The 20,788-nt window shown below is 37.0% G+C and overlaps 1 protein-coding gene across 12 annotated transcripts in view; it reads right to left on the reverse strand.

Moving 5' to 3' along the window:
• Window positions 1-20,788, reverse strand: part of LOC132908868 (dual 3',5'-cyclic-AMP and -GMP phosphodiesterase 11-like) — a 149,182-nt gene that overhangs the window by 51,845 nt on the left and 76,549 nt on the right. For 4 of the 12 annotated variants that reach the window (XM_060963255.1, XM_060963252.1, XM_060963253.1 and 1 more), the window contains one exon: window positions 16,707-17,403. The exons of the other annotated variants lie outside the window; for them this stretch is intronic. In XM_060963255.1, coding sequence (XP_060819238.1) covers window positions 16,707-16,746 — 40 coding nt within the window. In that variant the 5' untranslated portion in view covers window positions 16,747-17,403. The remainder of the gene's footprint in view (window positions 1-16,706; window positions 17,404-20,788) is intronic. 12 annotated transcript variants of the gene reach the window in all.

A 20,788-nucleotide genomic window follows, 5' to 3' on the forward strand; every position in this document is an offset into this window, starting at 1 on the left:
AAAGTTGCTGCTTTTCGGTAACTTGTGCACAACTAAAAACAGTAACGTGTGTAGTTTTTAGAAATACGCAGAATGCTGGCCAACTTAAACTTTGGAGCTTCTAATTAAAGAACTTTTCCAACTTCGCATCTCATGCCATGGCATAGTATATAGGAATACACGTGACCAACGTAAACTTTTTATCTATCTTTTGTTTTAATAACGAGATAAAAGACAAAAATAAGGAGGTCGTGTTAAATCTGTTGATTTCTTCCTGAACTTCTTTTTATCTCTTACAACGACACAAAGGGAATGGAGACCACGGAGGCACATCCACCCACGTAAGTGTCACGTACCAACTTTCCTTTTGCCATGTGGTACGCCAGATGTGACGGTCCTTGTAAAATTCCACGTAGTCCGGACGCCAAGACCTATCCATTGTTCTAGTAACTCGCAGCAGGCCTAAGAAGACGACATAAACCGAATCTGTTCAGTTTCAGTTTTCTTCACTTAAACATTTTCGGTTTACAGATGGTCCTTATGTTTGTTGCACTCGACTCTTACCTAATACGGAGAAAGCGGGTGCCTGGCAAGATAAAACTTTTCCCATAAACAAGGATGCCCACGAGCCATATCTAGCTCTCCTTGTCTTTACTACCTAATTCATTTACCAATGGGCATCGCGGATCGTTACCCTCACTTTTCCACCAAAAAGTGTGGACAACGAATCCGCGTTCTGAGTTCCAAAGGGAACACCCACACCGAGCTTTCTTCTTTGATGGTACGAGACCGTTCAAATAGTTCTATTTCTAATTTCAATCCGGTTCTATTTCTAATTCCAATTCAGTCACAATATTGACCTTTGTAATAAAACTCTGAGTCTAAAAGAATAAAGATTATACTAAAAAATCAACAGTCGTGTAATTACTTAAAAATTACGTGACATTTTGGCGATCCACTGCCAGGATCCATTCGCTTCAGTGAAAACGAAATTACGATTTCGGCGTACGCGCATCATTGAAGATTGAAGGATCAGCGGACCACTGCGAATCTTTGCTACTACGAAGCCCTGCAGCAACTTTCAACGTTCCACTACGGTGAAACTAGACGAGAGGACTACGGTCAGCGCAGAGCAAGCCTACGAATAAGATTCGGAATCTAGAACCAACCAGAGAGGAAACATCCCAGAGACTCCTCAACGGCCATAGCTACTACGGTAAGCTGGAAATCTGGATTCATTTGTACATTACCGTACGAGAAAATCAAGTTTCTCAAGCGTTTCGAGCGTTTCGAGCTCAAATAAATAGTTCAGACTCAGTAAATTTAATTAGAATCATGTCTACATCGCGAAAAGACGAAACCGAGACCGTTTCCGCAACCGAAGTTACGGACAATTCGATTCGTGCCACACTCGACGCGATATTGAAACAAAACGCACTTATTATACAACGTCTGGAAGAAGCGAACAATGAAAAGAAGAAGCGTACGGCAGAGATTAAAGTGCTAAACGACAAAATCTCGAAAATTATGACAGGACACAACGTTAGTACGAAACCAAGCTCTCTGATTACCGTGGACGAAGTTACTACCGCGAGAGACAGAACTCCACCACCGTCCGCTCCAATTCAGTCAGAAGCAGATAACTACCTCTCCTACGAAGATCGTTCACCGCAATTCGCCTCTCCGAGGTTACGGGCCAAAGACGCGGTAGCATGTTTACCACAGCTAAACGGCGAAGACGATATCGGAGTGGAAGAGTTCATACGTGAAGTGCGCGAAGTGCGAGCATTGTGTTATGAACCGACAGTATCGCTCAAGATGATCAAGTCCGGTAAAATTACTGGTAAAGCCGCAATGGCCATTTGCAATGTACCAATCCGCGAATACGGACACCGGTACGATGCCCTAAGACGAAACGTAGCGACCCAAGCCTCCATTAGGGAACAACAAGATCAGCTACGCGAAACGATACAGGGACACGACGAAAGTGTTCAGAGCTACATTATCAGGTTCCGCAGAGTGCTTAATAAACTACAGTGTAGTGTAACGAACGAGTACTATGACGAAATCAGTAGGCGTACAATGAACGACAGAATCTTAAGAGACTCCGTAACAGACTTCATCCGAGGGCTAAAACCCGAAATAGGACGGATATTACTCGGTTATCCACCGTACAACATCGCCGAAGCCGAAAAGAGAGCCTCCGAGATCGAGCGATACTTCAGGGAAGATCGAAATCGACAACCAAGACCAAGGAACTTCCAGCAAGCCGAACGAATGCCACTCGCCCAAAGGACTCAAATGAAATGTTTAAAGAATAACCGAATCGGACATTTCTCCAATCAATGTAAAAATTATCAAACACCCAGTCAATTTCCGAGACCACCACAATCTCGAGACACAAGGAAGACTACCCACAGTACTTTTACGATCCGACGGACAACGATATGCTTTATCAATGGTGGTGAGTGCCCAGCCAAAACAACCAATTTTATCGAAAAGTCAAACACGAATTATTTAAAATGTAATACTAGAAAAAAAAGATATTTTTGTTACTATGAACATATAAAATCCGTTGAATAACGATTATTATATTTTCAATATTGCGTATATTTCTCGGAAAATTTCTAGAACTATTGATACATTAAGTACATTACATTGATGCGGTATAAAAAGAGTATACATAAAGTTCCATACTCTAGAAGCATTTAACAAACAAATAATTTTACATTATGGATATTGATGGATATTTGTTCTTTTAGTATTTACAGATAAGTTAACATTACAAGGACATTGTTTTTGAATTTTATTTTCACTCAAATCTTTAAGCGTTGTATATTCTAGAATATTATTAGTTGATGCAATCATACAACAGAAATTTGTGTTTTATATCAAAATATTTAATATTATTTAGCATAAAATCAACTAAAGTTGTCAGGTATTGTTAATAAATTTGAATTTTTATATTATCCATCATTCTAAGACAAACTGTATAGTTTAAATCATTGTTAATTAGTTATTTTGGGAACAATTATAAGTTGATAACATATTATTTGTACAATTTCAATGTCAACATAGAAATAACAAAATTTTAGTTGATAGATTATCATAAGATAATGATCATATATTCTCAAAGAAGATACATTCTATTAATGAGTTAAGTACTATACTGCCACATGTAATTTTATTCGCAAGTAAATGTATAAATAATATGTTTAAACCAAAAATGATTAATAATAATAATATTTAATATAAAGGAATTAGAGTAGAAATTTGAGACAAGGATGTTATAATGCCTAGAGATTATAACTATAATATGTACCAAGTATTAAGCTCAGTAAGTGATGTTTCTTCTACTATTGAAACAATATCTGTAGACTGGAACATGAATTGTGGATAACTGATTTCACATTATTATTACAGTAAAAATTACAATGCCCTTATTATTGAATAACACAAAGTTTCAATACAAGTTTGTTTTACTTAAGTAGAATTTAAAGTGGACAAATATATGTTAATAAAAGGTGTATTCATGGCTTTGTACAATATTCACATTCATATTAATGCATTACAGAGATAGATTAAAGTTGAAATGAAATATTTGATGAAACATGTGTATGTATTTAAAGTTGCACTCCGAATCGATATTTTTTTTATATATACAAGAGTCGGAAAGGCGTACTATATAATGTAGGCTTCAGTATAGTATTTGTAGGATGCTTAAAAAAAAAAAAAAAAAAAAAAAAAAAAAAAAAAAAAAAAAAAAAAAAAAAAAAAAAAAAAAAAAAAAAAAATACAATTCGATGATCCAATATGTAAACTTCTTGATGCCTGATGACATAATCACGTTATAAATTGATTGAAATTATCAAAATAATAAATAATAAAAATCATAAAGCCGCAATCAGTCTTCAAAGAAGGAGACTCCGTATTAGTACACAACGATCATAAAAGACACAAACTTGATGTGGAATGGTTGGGACCGTACACGATTGATAAAGTATGTACTCCATACTATTTAATTCAAGAAAAAAAAAATACATGGGAATCGTTTAAAACCCTACTTTCCAGGTCGACACTTCTCTTTGCCAGAATAACCATTTATGTATCAATCTAACCTTTTCTTTTCGCCGAAATGAAATCTTAGTTAACAGTTCCACCAACACCCAACACCTGTACCTCAACCAATACATGCCACCCCCAAAGAGAAGAGGAATCAGCTGCAATTTCAAATCACATCGAGTGCGATTTCACAAAGGGCCTCCTGAAGAAAACTTGAGGGACCAAGTTCAATCTAAGGAGGGGGGAATGTCACGTACCAACTTTCCTTTTGCCATGTGGTACGCCAGATGTGACGGTCCTTGTAAAATTCCACGTAGTCCGGACGCCAAGACCTATCCATTGTTCTAGTAACTCGCAGCAGGCCTAAGAAGACGACATAAACCGAATCTGTTCAGTTTCAGTTTTCTTCACTTAAACATTTTCGGTTTACAGATGGTCCTTATGTTTGTTGCACTCGACTCTTACCTAATACGGAGAAAGCGGGTGCCTGGCAAGATAAAACTTTTCCCATAAACAAGGATGCCCACGAGCCATATCTAGCTCTCCTTGTCTTTACTACCTAATTCATTTACCAATGGGCATCGCGGATCGTTACCCTCACTTTTCCACCAAAAAGTGTGGACAACGAATCCGCGTTCTGAGTTCCAAAGGGAACACCCACACCGAGCTTTCTTCTTTGATGGTACGAGACCGTTCAAATAGTTCTATTTCTAATTTCAATCCGGTTCTATTTCTAATTCCAATTCAGTCACAATATTGACCTTTGTAATAAAACTCTGAGTCTAAAAGAATAAAGATTATACTAAAAAATCAACAGTCGTGTAATTACTTAAAAATTACGTGACATAAGCATGGACTCATGGACTTCTCTCATGGAGAATACTAATCTATACAGCATATTACGTATGTATAGTACCTTCATAACGAAGGAAAATGAGATTCATAAGAATTACTCAAATTTGTATTACGACTACTAACTGAGCTCTATGCACGTTTTAATAAAATACTTATTTTTGTAATCGTTAATAATTATACTCGTTAGATAAATTGCTATGTAAATTTGACCATACTCACAATAATTTTCAAGGTCATGTAAATTTTCCTACAGTATTTTGTACAAAAATTATGCATGTACATGCGATATCAAGGTAACTTCGAATTGTTTAACAAGTAATAACTGGAGCATGAATTTTTATGTAAATTTATGTTTTTGAGAACATAATGAAATCGATAGAAACTCCGTAGAATATTTTTTGATCTATCAAATAATACAGGAAGCGTTACACTTTCGATATGCTACATATCGTTTCATATTATCTACATCCTGTGCAATGTTGAACTTTCAAATTTCTTACAAGCGCATAAGAATCCACAGTCTAATAATAATTCGTTTACGTTATTATACACGTACACACGTAATATGTATACATAGATATTTAAAAACGTTAACTAACAAATTATTTATATAAAATAAAAAATTTGTTTCTTTCTCTTACAGTATCATATATCTCTATAGCATCCGACATTTCGAGATACAGATTTTTTGTAGAATGCACATTGCAGAATTTAATGGCTCATAAAGAAAGAAAAGTTTATGACAAACGTACGTAAAAGTATATCTAGGAACTAGAAAGCCAAACGCGATAACGACAATACGTGCCTCAAAGTTCTTCAGATTTAACTATAAAATATAGTAAGCAGAGTTCTGCTACGACTCTAGATCATATCTTGGTACAAAAATATTCCATCAGGACCATTATTCTTTCTTCTCAATGTTACCATTGTGAACGAAGAGAGCCACATTTGCAAATAATTCGTTCTAATTAATATTCTGTAATTCTTTTACTTCTGATTACATTCAATCGTACTGTATATATCCGAGGTAAACCTTGGAAAATAATCGAATATACCAAAGTCTCAACAAATTATTAACGTCACTCTATCTTCAGGTACGTTTCTATATGGAATCAACAAAGTCATGCAAGTACTTGTACGATCGTGTAACAGATGCTGTGCTTTGTAATTAAATGCGTTATAATCGTGCTATAACAGAACAATTAAATGTAAATCTATTTTATCAATTTCTCTAAAAAAAGAAAATATATATTTGTCATTGTAGACTGCAAGCAGTTACATCCGAATACGTAGTGCAACCCGACCTGTTAGGTAGTCAAAAGTAAACCGATTACAACATATAAAGTTACAACTAACTTCAACAAACGGAGATATTTTCAAATATTTTCAAAGATACCCGATTCGCTAACACACTTTAAAAGAAGAATACCACCTGCATATGTAAATGGAAAATTTATATACGGATAAAGAGCTTAAATGCTTTAAGGTACCAGTGCATCGTGTACATGCTATTTTACATTTAAATTTAAAAGAGCGTGGGTTTGTTATACCATCCGATCGGGCTTGTAACCTTTGGGTATTACGTTTGCTTGGAAATATTTCTGGGGATTGAGAAGAAAATAAACTTGGAAAATATTTTAAACAACGTATCATAATATAAATACATTTATACGTCTGTGCAAACGAATACAAAACATTTTAACTCTAAGGGATTTACTTGCTCCTAAACTATCGCTTGCTAAACTGTTTGATTCTTACTTCCATTCAACTTTTCGACGTTATCAAGAAACATAACAATCCTCTAACATTTACCGTGATCCGTGGCTCAAGTTTATTCATTGAATAAAGTGTAATAATCCTTTGAAAAATTATTTCTTCTTTTACAATTATCGCATTTGTATGTATGCGTTTTGATTTTATTCGTTACATAAGATGTGATAATTCTTTGGAAAATAATTTCTTTTCCTTACAATTATCATTGTCGTCATTTTGTATTATTTCCTACAATAATTGTGATCGGTGGTAATAGCACTATTTTCGATAACAATTTCTTTATTTTGTCGTTATCAAGAAATTTTCTGTCGTTCACGCTGCACTCGATTATGTGTCATAAACGATGAAAGTGAATACGACGCTATTTCTATAACATTTTTCTGTTCATAGTTAGCAGTGATTAGACGATTATAGCGAGCATTTTAGACCAATAACGACGTTTATTTCTTCATTGTCTAAAGTAATCGTTGCTATATCATAACGCTGATACCAAGAAACAAGAAATCCTTGTTTGTATATTCAATACGATTTTGGCTAACGTGGCCATTCGCGAACATCAACGCGCTGTCAATAGATTTAACAGTTCTTCAAGCATCCAACTAACAGCTTTCTCTATTCCTGTAATACTTCTCCCAACAAAAATTCATAGTAAATACAAAATGTCCCAGTGCTTTTTCCTGAGCAAACCTTCTTTGTTATGTTTACTGCGTAAATATGGATCATTAGATGTTTTATTAAAAAGTTAAAAAAAGAAGGAAAGAAAAGGAAAGGAAACATCGATACTTGGTAGGCTTATTTTGACAGTGCTGTACGCGTAAGTTCATTTTCATTTGTTTTGAAATGTTGAAGTGTTTGCGTTTTCATCGATTGAAAAATTCTGATAAAGTCTACTTACAATTAGTTTATTCACGTCTCTGTTTGTTTAAACAATTGAAATACAACGTCATATGAATCGTTGCTAGACGATAACAAATTGCAATATAATAACATTGAAAAGACTAAGTTCGATTAAGTTTGCAAGCCATGATTATTTAAAGCATTATGAAAACATTCCTTTTTTTCTTTTATAAGATTACAAGCAGTACGTATCTCACAATAAAAAATACAAAGAGCATCTGCTACCAACGTTTTTTCTTCTATAGAAAAAACAGGCATTAATATAATTTTTTTTGAAAATGTAAATTAGAAATTCGCGATAAAAGGTCAAATGTAACGACTTACTTAATTCAAGCGATAGCACTACTCTTACTTTGGATTATTTTCTATAAGAATACTGAACGATTGCGTATGATTATGGAAACTTCGTTTTATCCAAGAGTGTATAAGTAGACGATAAAATTGTTCGGGGACAATCATTAAAATTCATCGAATTTCTTGTTCGGGTAAACGAATCGGAAACGAACGTGCGAAAATTCTATTACAGAGAAAATATTATTTGCCGAATTTATATCAACGAACGGATGGCAAACAAGCGAAATTGAAATTGTGCTTCGACTGTCACAAACTTCCGGTTTTGCTTTCGGCCCGTCTAGCAAACTGTGTTGGCCTAGAGCAAATATTTTCGCCACAAAATGATAAACGATGAAGCACCTTTTTCCCGATGGTGTCCACAAAAAATGTCAACCTTTCCGGCAGGTAGAACCGCAAACAGAAATCATACCGTTCCCTGCTAAGTTTTATCGAACTAAAAAAAAAAAAAAAAATAATAAATGATGAGAGCTGTATTTAGGGTACAGACATTCTAGGGCAACGAATTCAGAAAAAGTCGAAGTAATTGCAGCGATGCGAGTATCCAATTACGATTTCATTTCAAGAGAGTACTGTTGCTTGAAACCCGTTCAAAATTACTCGAGCACGTTCTTGTTATCCTTTTCTAGTCTCAAGTTGTATCGCCACGTACAACGCTACAATTTTAATTAACTAATTGTAAGGTAGTAACGCATAGTACTTTCGATGTTGTTCATACGTAATTATGCACGTTTACTTAAATTATAACACGCGCGCGCGTATATACATTACTAAACATCATAAATATTTATTAAAGAAATATTTGTATAAAATATCATAAATATGCATACAGTGCGCGAAACAACACTTTTGATGAAAAAAGATACAATCTTGTTATCTTATGAATGAATTCAAGAAGAATGGATGCAATTTTAATTTGGTTACGTTAATACGTTCGTTCTTGAAAAATGTGTGAAACGACAGTTACTCATTACGTAAAACAAGATATTGGTTATTTTAAAAATATTAAATCCCTCGATAAAGAAAATTCTTCTTCTTTAAATAAAATAATTTAAAGCATTCTATTCCTCTGTTCTCAGTAATTCATGAAACTGATTACTCTCTTTTGTTTGCTCTCGTTTCCTGCCTTGGCAATTTCATACACGTTCTATGACAATTAAGGTACGGCTTTGTTTATTGTGAGAGTTCTAAGAAATTGATGAACTAAAAAAGAATGACAAGTAAACATTCGTACAAAGTTTTTGAAATTATTACAGCTATTACTCATTGCATCATTTTCTTAAAAACATCCATTGTTGTCTCGATTAATTAGTTACAAGCTCCTCTGCAAACTTTTGTGCCTTAGTATTCTTGTTGGTTTGCGTATATTACCAAAGGTGATCGAACGTATTGTTAGAAATTTTCATCACAATCTAATCGAGTAACATGTTATCTTTACTTCGGATTACTTGAATATTGGTTACAAGATACTAGGTAATATTACGTAAATGTTAGAGGCACGCGTATTATACTTCTGTTAAAAATTACATCATTCGCAAATGTTATCTTTCAAATTTACGTAGCTTCTTCATTTTTTTTTTTTTTTTTTTTTTTTTTTTTGTTTATAGATAACGAACGTAAGGCAGTTATTCCCTACTTATTCATTTTATCACATATAACTAGCACGATTTTATAGGCCTGTAAATAATACTTCATTTATCGTAAATCTGACATTTATTGCAGCGTGATATATGTACGACGTATAAGACACCTGTTCTCTGATGAATTCGTCTTTGATAAAAGACATACTATATCGGGGATTTAGATATCGTTCGCTAAAATAAAGAAAGACTTACTTCTACAAAAGACGATAAGTATGCGTATAATATTATAGAGTGATTTATTTTACTAAATTCGTTTTAAATTTCAAATTGTATTGAAGATAGATATTTAACCATATCAAGCGCTAAAAAGGAAACGATATCGGAAAAACTATAATACTAAACAGCTAACGCAATATTCTTCTAATTAATAATAAACGTAAGATAAGCAAGAGTAAGACGGAAAGCGATCATCTTAAACTGTAAAATGTAGTCTGTAACGTAATGTATGTAATAATGTGTGTCATGTAAAATGTTAAAAATGTAACCAACATTCACACATAGAACTGTTGAAAGTTATTTTCTTATCGCATCTCTGTTAATTTTGCTACAACTACTTGTCTCTCAAAATGTGTTTCTAAGCATCGCATCACAATATTTTGCGAGCGACGATATCTTAAAACGTAATTAGTAATTACATATGTATCTCGCAAAGCATTGTTATTTAGAATTTTGTCATTCTGTAAAATCATATAAAGATCGAAATTATGAAATCAAAATCGAGACGATGAAACTCTTTCTAATATTTAAATAACCACTCCGACAAACTTTCTCTAATGTACACATCGCGCAAAAGGTGTACGAATCAGAATTATCCCATACATCGTTCCATTGACTGAAACAACGTCGAATGCTCCTTATTTACCAATTTATTTACCAAGTTTCACGATTGTTAGGAGAAAAAATCCTTTCTTGATACGTTATTGACGCGTGATACTTTGCATATCATACGGTCGAAACAACGTTGAAACGAACAATAACGTTGATTGACACAATGATTAAGCCATTGATAAACAAGCGATTTAGCGAAAGCGTATTGAGGAAGCAAATCGAATTTTCTATAATTTCGAGTGACAATATCGTTATTCCGATCGAACATCCGCATGAAGAGAGCAACACGCCTAGTCACGCGATTTCATTTTCTTCGAATCGAACGACGGAGCTATCGACGGGGCTGCCGCGGCAAGAAAAAAAATTAGTCGCAGGTAATGAACGCGGTGGTAAAATTCACGTCGACTGCGAAGATACGCGAATATGAGATTTATTCGGTGACACGAATCGCGATAGGGGAGCGAGTTATCGTAAAGAGGCTATGGGTTTTCGCGATACCTTCTAGTAACCTGTCGAGCTATTACGCTATTACGACCTGGGGGCCACTAATGGGGCCCATGCTGTGCACGAAGGAATCACGTTACGCACGCATGCAGTTACAGTCAGCCGTATGCACGCGTCTCTCCGCGCTCTGCGTAGAGCGTACAGCGTGTAGAGCATAGAGGAGCACAGAGGAACGCGTGGCTATGCCATGCACCGCAGTTCGACTCACGGCTACGTTTATTGCAGCGTGCACACTGCCAGCCACCGGTGCAGCGTTCCGCGGGGAACAAACGTCTACACGAAATACAATACTTTCGTACGTGCCATTCGAGCAAGCCTCTGCATTTACAGCAGTCCATGATACGCCTTCGTTCCTACCAAATACACCAAACTTTTCCATCGAGACGATACTATATACACGTCCGAGCCGACGCGACACGCTGACGTTCCTTTCTTTTTCTACTATGTAATAGAAACGCTCGTTGCTCTTCTACGAGCGGATCTAATTTATTACCCGTGCGATTGCACCGAGCTATTGATAACGGAGCTGCGACAACTACGTCGCACTACGTACACGTTCGTTCATGCTTCTTATCTATCGGCCACGCATTCGTCTCAACTGACTTTTTTCCCGACACGTTCCTTTCGCTGCCAATGATTAAAGAACACGTTTTGTCTCGCGCGACTCATTTACATTTTTTTCTCTCTGCGTGGCGCCAGTCAAAGAAACCATCTTAGTATACTAGGCGCTCGTAAGTATCTGGACGATTTCTCTCTCTCTCTCTCTCTCTCTCCCTCTCTCTCCATCTATCTATCTATCCATCTATCTATCTATCTATCTATCTATCTATCTATCTATCTATCTATCTATCTATCTATCTATCTATCTATCTATCTATCTATCTATCACTTATTGATTTCTATACAGAAACAGTATTTAAGACAAGTATTACAAACTAACAACGAACTAACGATTGAAAGTAATATTTATTAGACACGAACGATTACCCCATAAGATTAACCATCATAGTATTCCTATCAGTTTATAAAAATCTCTTCTTCTGATCCGTAATTTAAAAATTAAGTAAACCGATGATAAAATATCGCAACACCTTCATAAGTTTCATCATACAAATTCTAATCTTTCCATTGCAAGTGAGTGAATAATTTACGTGTAAAAATCAAACTCGTAGTAACGTTATGCTATGTGCGATTACGATAGTATCGATTAGATACAGTGCTGGACAAAAGTATTGGCACAGCATGATTGTTATGATAGAAATGCTTATAACTACTAAACAAATTGATTTAAACAAAAAACTTTTTGACGTATTTATTTATTATCTATTCTAGTTTATTACATAACAAGAGCAACAATATAAATAAAATAATACGCAAAATAATAACAAAAATATATTTTTTGAACATTTTATGGGTGGACAAAACTATTGGCACAGTAGAATATTTACGCTTATAACTAATTACATAATAAACTTCTAATATTTTGTTGGCAGTCCTTTTCTTTTAAGGACTTCCTTTAATCTTCTGGGCATCGAGTGGACTAATTTTTTAGTGAATTCAGGTACAATATTGCTCCATTCCTGCAGAAGAACTTTCTTCAGTTCAGACTTGCTTGTGATATTATGTTTCCTAATTCTTTTTTCCAATTCGTTCCACACGTGCTCAATGGGATTCATATCGGGACTTTGAGGTGGTGTGTTTAATGTGTGGGCAGTATTATATATTATCCACTGACGAACAATATACGCCATATGTTTAGGATCTCGATCCTGCTGAAAATAGAAATCCCTGGGGAGGTTTAATTTTTGAGTACTTTTCAAAAGATTTTGCTTGAGTATATTTAAATATACATATTTATCCATTATCTCATCAATGAATATAAGTTCTCCTACACCCGATGATGCCATACATCCCCACACCATTAAACCACCACCCCCATGTTTCATGGTGGCTTGCAGATTCAGTTCGTCCATCTCTGTGTTGGGTTTTCGCCATACTAATATTCTGCCGTCAGATTTAAAAATATTAAACTTACTTTCATCTGAAAACATGATCTTTTCCCAAAAATCAGTATCTTTCGTAACAAACTCTTTCGCGAATTCCACTCTTTTCTTTTGGTTTATTTTACTGATGTAGGGCTTTCTTCGTGCTGCACGGGCAGAATAACCGGCATCCTTCAATACCCTACGTACAGTTTTGGTACTTACTTCTTTTTCACACTCAGCTTTTAACATCGAAGCAATTTCAGTCGAATTAGTTTTTGGATCCTTCTTTACAATATTTACGATTTTCCTTTTTTCTCGAATTGTTACCTTAGAAGGGCGACCACTCCTAATTTGATTCTCTAGATTTTCTTCACTTTTAAAGCGTTTTATGACTGAACGCACAGTAAAACGACTTCTGTTTATGATTTGTGCAATTTCGTTGTAAGATTTATTCATCTTATATAAATTTAATATTATTTTTCTTTCTTCAATTGTGGTTTCTTTCGTTTTTCTAGACATTATTACTCTTTCTTGGTTTTTTGTTGTTTAATAACTGAAGTCTCCAGTTTCACTGATCGAGTGTTATAATTAAGAAGATTAAAGGAAGTCCTTAAAAGAAAAGGACTGCCAACAAAATATTAGAAGTTTATTATGTAATTAGTTATAAGCGTAAATATTCTACTGTGCCAATACTTTTGTCCACCCATAAAATGTTCAAAAAATATATTTTTGTTATTATTTTGCGTATTATTTTATTTATATTGTTGCTCTTGTTATGTAATAAACTAGGATAGATAATAAATAAATACGTCAAAAAGTTTTTTGTTTAAATCAATTTGTTTAATAGTTATAAGCATTTGTATCATAACAATCTTGCTGTGCCAATACTTTTGTCCAGCACTGTAACTAAATTATTACCGGTACTGTCACTTGTAATTTACATTGTGTTTTGTTAAAAACAAACAAATGCTTGGATACTTTTAAACGTTAGCTCAACAACGGGCACAACACTTTTGGACAGGAAGACTGCTTCGCACGAGTATTAATCTATACGATATCTTACACACGCACACAACTTCGTGTGCACATACGTGTACGTACGTGAGCAGATGGCGAGCGGAAACAAAGAAATTAGTACATCCGTGAAAAGAAGAACACCATTTCTCGGTCAGATATTTTGAAGAGAAAAGTTTGTCCAACGACGTTCAGTTAACCAATTGTCGATAGACTCAAATATTGAACATTAATTATACAGAACCCGGCCGAATAATGTTTGACGTAAGATAATTTCTTATGAGAAAGTAATAAAAATATGGAACACAGAATAATAATAAAGAACAGAGAATATAATTATCTCGTCCGACGCGTAATTTTCGAGAAAATCGAGTTTGAAAATTTATCAAATGTACTCGAATCTGGCTAATTCCACACTGGACAGGAGTAAATAAATAATCGACAGCGGGTTAGTCTACGTAAGAAAATAAGTAGAAATTGTAAAATGAAATATTTTCACAAGACGTTCCGTTTCCGAGAAAAATAAATTTGAAAATTTATCATACATGTGTAACAGGCCGATTCTTAACTAAACACGTTCAAACTCTGTTTTCTTCGCGATAAAGCCGTAAATAGAAGTATTTTGTTCCACACTCCTTACTTGTTCTTGGCTGTAGAATTTATTTCTGCCATTATTTATTTCTGTCCAGCCTGGAATTACCTAGGTTCAAATATATTTGACAAATTTTCAAGCTCAGTTTTCTCCAAAACAAAGGATTTTATTATACATTCTCGTCTTATTTTTTCATAAGGAATCACATCGTGCCTGTCTACAATACGATTAGTTATATATATAACATTATTTTTGCCGAGTTCCGTCGGCGGCTTCCTTAAATTCATTCATAATTAATTTTGACTGAAGAAAAGTAAAGATGGTCAAAACGTCTACTATCGTTACGGTTTGCATAGTTAAATATATTTGAAAATCTAAAGAATATAGATGAATTGAGCGTACCGTATTTTCATATAGCAAGATTTCCTAGCAAATTTAACTTGGAAAATAAACCTTAGCAAGATATACTCGTACAAACTCATGTCGAATTAAAATCGATTTATATTATCCGTCCAAACGTGAGACAGTAGCGACACGATTCAAACCATCAAATATTATGCAATTTAATGTAACAATTTCAGCATAGCAATCAGTTTGAATACATTGTATTTCGGACATGCATTTATTATATTTCTAGATAAGAACGTTTCGTCCGCGACGTCAACAAACAATAATTATTCCCGTATAGCGTGTATTATGTTCAGACAATACTTGACCTCGTAACAAGCAATCTTGTTCCTTCGTGAAATTTTCTACTCTTTCGAAAGGAAACGACGAGATCATATGTGTCGTGAAAGTTTCGCTCGCAAATATCGTGAAAATCTTCTCTAATAGATACTAATGGAAACCTTTTAGTTCTTTAAACACTGTCTAATACAATGAATTCTTCTCTGTTTGCAAAACGACGTATCTGTTCTTTTCCCTTTCTTTATTTCCCCCTCTCTAATAATAATGCTACATAGAAGGGACCTTTTACAAACAAATACGAAAACATTATTAGCTGACAGTCACTATACATGATAGAGAAATATTGTTTTTACATCTAACGCTGTCGGGCATTAACTGATGCTATAAACACTGTCTTTGAACTTGAACGGAAACATCTCGCTATCGTCTCGTGCCTGAACAGGTATTGTACACCAACTTTTAAAATCGCGGTACAAACGAAGTATGAGACTCAAAATGCGCAAAATGTACAACTAAAATAGCCATTTCAATACGAAAAAATGCTTGGACAATGTGGTGTAACATTGGTAAAAACGTATTACAGTCGATATAGAATAGCCGGAGGCATCATCATCTCGGTTACTTTCGACAGTTTGTTGTCCGTAGCCTCGAGTGCGTTTATCATCGTTCGATTTAGACCCCATCGGTATTGTACGTTTGTGTCTCGTATATACCTAAGCGCAACAATACATGTATCGAGTTAGCAAAAATTTGTCGTATCGTGAATTTAAATTTCTCGTCGTGTCTTCCTCTACGAGAAGATCGCAGACGTTATTCGAAAAACGCTTTTGACTTTCCTCACGTTTTTCGTTCAAAATGTGTCACGATTTCGTTACAATTAAAATCCGAGGTTCTAAAAATAAAAGAGGTAACAAAGAAAGTCTAAATTCGTCGAGAAACTTTCATTCACCGGGAATTGGTTTTAAAGTAGTTAACCCTTTGAGAGTTAGTGGTTTCAGTCTCGCAATTTCGTCTTATTTCTTTCAGCGATTCTCCGTATTTAAAACAAAATTACTTCCAACTCTTTGCTTCTAAAGCTTTTTCTGCACAGTCTCCAGCAATTACTTTGATACTTTGCAATATTACTGTCCTTTCCGGTTTTCATTATTCGCATTTGCGCTACGTTCTTCCTCTGGCATGTACTGCGTATAAATGCGTATACTGTTCTACTCTGCACATTTTTTTCTGTCAAGTAAAATATTTCATGTCGTTTATGTCGCGTGTGATGCAGTTCGATAATTGAACTGCTGCTATTACCAACCATTATTTCTAATTATTCGTACGTATAACGGATCTCTTTCTTTCTTTCTCTCTCTCTCTCGTTCATAGGCATATTGCTTTTTACTACGAGTTGCAAGAAGTTAAGCACGAAACAACGGTGTACACGAATAAGAAGGAAAATGGAGGTGAAAAAAGGGGCAAGACGAAGAAGCAAGAGAACGGCAGTGAAAATAAGAAGTAAAAGAAAGAGATGGAGAAGCAAAATCGGCAACTCACATTGATCGAATATCTTAAGCATCGCTTTCTTCAGCTGCATAATCGTGCGCTGAGTGTGGCGGGGCGCCTCGACGAAATGGAACAATCAGGTTCACAAGACAGCGTGGTCGTCATGTAAGAATGAGCGCTGCTCTTCTCGCACGCAACTCGTTTCTTCGACAGAGCAGTCCATCCTCCGGTCACGAAAACCGCGGTGTCCTTCAAGGAGCGACCGTGCGTCTCGCAGGACGCTCGGTCGTCCGGCAGCCCGCTATTCTCCGCCACGACCGCATCCTTGTTCCTCGATGCCTTGCGCCGCTTCCTTTTCTTTCCCCTTTACCCCTTTCTTCGTCTTTCTGTGCCGCGCGCGCGTTCTTCTCTGGAACCAGTGTGCTCGTTCCCTCTCACGATCAAGCTCTCTTCTACTCTCTACTCGGCGTTTCCCGTTCCACACGAAACAACTCTGCTATACACGCGCGTTACACGCGGCTCTCTGCAAAAGTTGACTATATCGCGCTCGTGCGTGCGCTTCGAACTTCGGGGAAGCACTCTCGTCCTCGTCACTTCCGGTGCGCTGGAATCCGTACGATGAATGAACTGGCTTGTGTTGTAATCGCTCCCACGTTGCGGACCGACCTCTCGGGGCAAATTTCCTTTGATAACATCCACGTGCCTCGACGGTTCGACACGCACAGAGTCTGGCCGCCGTTTCGTGACGCTGGTAAACAACCAAGCGAATAATTACTTTCTGACGATCGATATGCCGGTCCGATGTCGAAAACGTCGCTCGTCGGAGACGACGTTCAATCGACTCGTACACGAGCTGGAAGCCGACTGCTGCGCCTCCGATTCGCGACGTCCATCACTTCTGCATCTCGGGAAAGATCGTTAATCGTAAAGAATGTTCAACGATCTATCAAACTGTTCGTTCGAAGACGTGGCACTAATTGTTAACACGGTAGGGAAAACGAAAGAGCAACCGGTTTTCGCGAACAGCGTTCGATAGATTCAACACCCTCGAGACGAGCGCCGTACCTTCGTAGATCTAGCCAACGATATTCGACCGACTACCTCGTTTCCAGAGCTGCCGTCATGCTCGTCTCGCGATTACCACGTGCGCACGAAATGCGATGTAAAATACTTGGAACGATCGAAAGTCCATAAGGAATTAGCGCAGCGCGCTCTATCCCTCGACGAACAGCTGACTTTCAAACGTATCTCGTCCAACTTCTTTTCACTCCGATCTAAAACGCTTATTCCACGTTCGACACAGAATATAGACGAGAAACGAGAGATTTACGAGCACACTCTCCTATCCACGTTTCCTTTCTTCTACCTTCTTTTCTTTTCTTTTTTTTTTTGGCTACGTCAAAGAAGGATACACGAAATGTACGCCCTGTCTTTGACAACCCAAGTCCTTCAGTCGATTTCAGCTATTCCCTCTTTGTTCGACGAGCTGCGACTTAACCTTATCGTTTCGGTACACGCACTGTTCCAACAGAGAAATCGAGCATTCTCCTCGTCGACTTTGTTGGCGATTTCAAAAGCGAGACAATTTCAATCGCGATTTTTAACGGTACTACAATTCGCAGTTCTGAGCAAACGATTTTCTTTCTATCGAATTCGGCGACTTGTCGCGAATCGAAACGTTGCACGGAGCACTTGCCGATCATGAGCGGGCGCACATGGCGTACACGACGACGGTGCACGCGCGCAGCTTGTTTACTTTCTCACTTTTGTGTCACCAGACTTTGATCCCAATTTGAACGTCAACCGTTCTCTTACGCCTGTCGATTCAATTTTCACCGCTGTACGAAACGCGTTTGGGACCGACGCGATGAGAATTTCGCAACACGGCGAGGTTGTTTTCGTTGCGCGCTGAATTTGACGTTCTGCCGTTCACGGCAACGCATTCGCGCTCCGACGACGGGCCAGTCTCGTCAAAACCGCGATTCTCTTTTGCCGAACTTCACACTCGGTCGAATCGACTCTTTCGAACACTGATCAGCGTGTGCGATGGAAAAATGAATTCCGTACGAGGCAAACCACTCTCGGACTTGCACGAGCGAGAAACAAAAAGCCGGCCGTTACTGACGGAAGACGTTTCTTTTTCTCCTCTTTCGTTGCGTTATGAATAACGCGCGTGACGCGCAAATCGCACGTAATGCCTCCTGCGCGAGTTTAACCGCGACTGCCGAGTCGAAGCGAATCGAGTCAGTCACGGTCTCGAGAGCCGAACAACCTAGAGAGAGGGAGACCTGGATGGATAGAGAGAGAGAAAGAGAGAGGGGAGAGAGGAGCGCGTATAACCGACTGTGATAGGCGGTTAAAAAGAGAGAGAAAATCGGGAGTAAGAGTGGGGGAGAGAAAGAGGCCGCGACAATTGTGTCAAAACGATTGACAGAGACGGTTCCAGAGGGCATCGAGGGGAAGAGGAGAGAAAACACGCAAGTAAGAAAGAAGAAGGGAAGATGGAAAAATTGGTGGCAAGCGAAAAGAAAGGATGAACGATTTTGAAAGTTATAGAAAATTGAGGGATTCGAAGCAAACGTGTATATAATACGAAATCTAGTATTAGGTCAGTGACGCTATGAAAACGTAGCGCTCTTTTCATCGTCCGTTTCTTTTCAATCAAAATTCTTGAAAGAAAAGCGTATGGGAGAAATATAAGAGCGACGACCAAGGAAAATAAAAACGCGAGTAATTCGTCCTTCGATCGAATTAACGCGTTTCTACTTATTTACTAGCGTTAGATTTAGTTTCTTCGAAATTTTGGCGAGCAATTGCAAATACATGGCGAACGGTGCGAGCTAACATATCTATAGCAATTACGAAACATGTCAATTTGTAAACTGATTATCGCCGATAAACAAGAGTATATAGGATAAACAAAAGACAGGAGATTAACGATACAAAAACCTTTAATCCTTTAACGTGCGAGAGTCGATGTCCGAGAAAATGGCAAAAAATCAAAAGCGGCAGAAAAACCGATTTGACCTTTATGTGAATATTTAATGTCACGATTTGAAATTGCGGAAATTTACCGCGTTTTAGCGCCGTTGTACTACTATGTACGTAGGGGAAAAGTGTTTTCGCGCGAGAAATTTATTGATTACGGATAATACGAGCTTTCCAGTTGCAACAACCGGAAGTTTGTCTATCTTTGAAAATCCAGCTGCCGATAAAATAGCAAAGTGCACTGGCGTCACCAAAGCAAAAGAGAACGATGGCTTCGAAGACAGGCGACCAGATAAAAAATTGTTATCTATTCCGTTGGTCGACGTGTTGTGCTTACATCGGCTTTCGTCTGATAACCGCGCGCACGTTCATCTATTTACATAAGTAGTGGCTTAATAAGTGGCTGGTATGAAAGGAGAGAAATCGAAGGTGAAGAGAAGAGAGGACTTTATGCAGATTATACTTGCTTCTTGTTTTACCACGAATACGCGAAAAGCCGGTCAATTTTTCGACCGCTTTTCTTTGACGCTTTTTCGAGCGAATGATTAACTTCGCGAAGACGATCCTGCTTATCTCGTGATACGCGAAAGACGAGATCACCAGTATGAGAATTTGTATACGTACTTCGTGTCGGTACAATTAAATTTGTTCGCCGCCAGGCGTTTCGTTACGCTGCGGTTGCGTAAACGAAAATAAATTATTACGATGAAAAATGCAATTTATAATCTGGTTACATATACGTAGAGTGACTTTATGTATTGGAAATACAGACCAGTTTCGCTAACGATATCTAATTAGGCTCGCCGGCGTTTGGAGGCAAATATTAGACAGCAGTTTTAACGAAGCAAGTGCAATAAACTTTATAAAATTAACGACGAACGTGTCAACCAATTCACACGTGGTTTCGTGTATACCTTCTGAAAGAAAGCTTGTAGGTATATGTTTTACAAGTAAATATTTTTTTGCGCCAGGTATCTTTCTGCTTTTCCGCCTTCCTCCTCCCACACTCGAACAAACTGCTTTAAACTCTACTGCTTTACGTTGGCGAGTTATTAATTAAACACTTGCTTACGCCTGACGAAATAAATACGATGGTGTATAAAGGTTGAGCAGAGCATTGAGTCTTCAATGAACTCTGCCTAACA

Source organism: Bombus pascuorum, chromosome 7 (genome assembly GCF_905332965.1).
Source record: "Bombus pascuorum chromosome 7, iyBomPasc1.1, whole genome shotgun sequence".
Lineage (NCBI taxonomy): Eukaryota > Metazoa > Arthropoda > Insecta > Hymenoptera > Apidae > Bombus > Bombus pascuorum.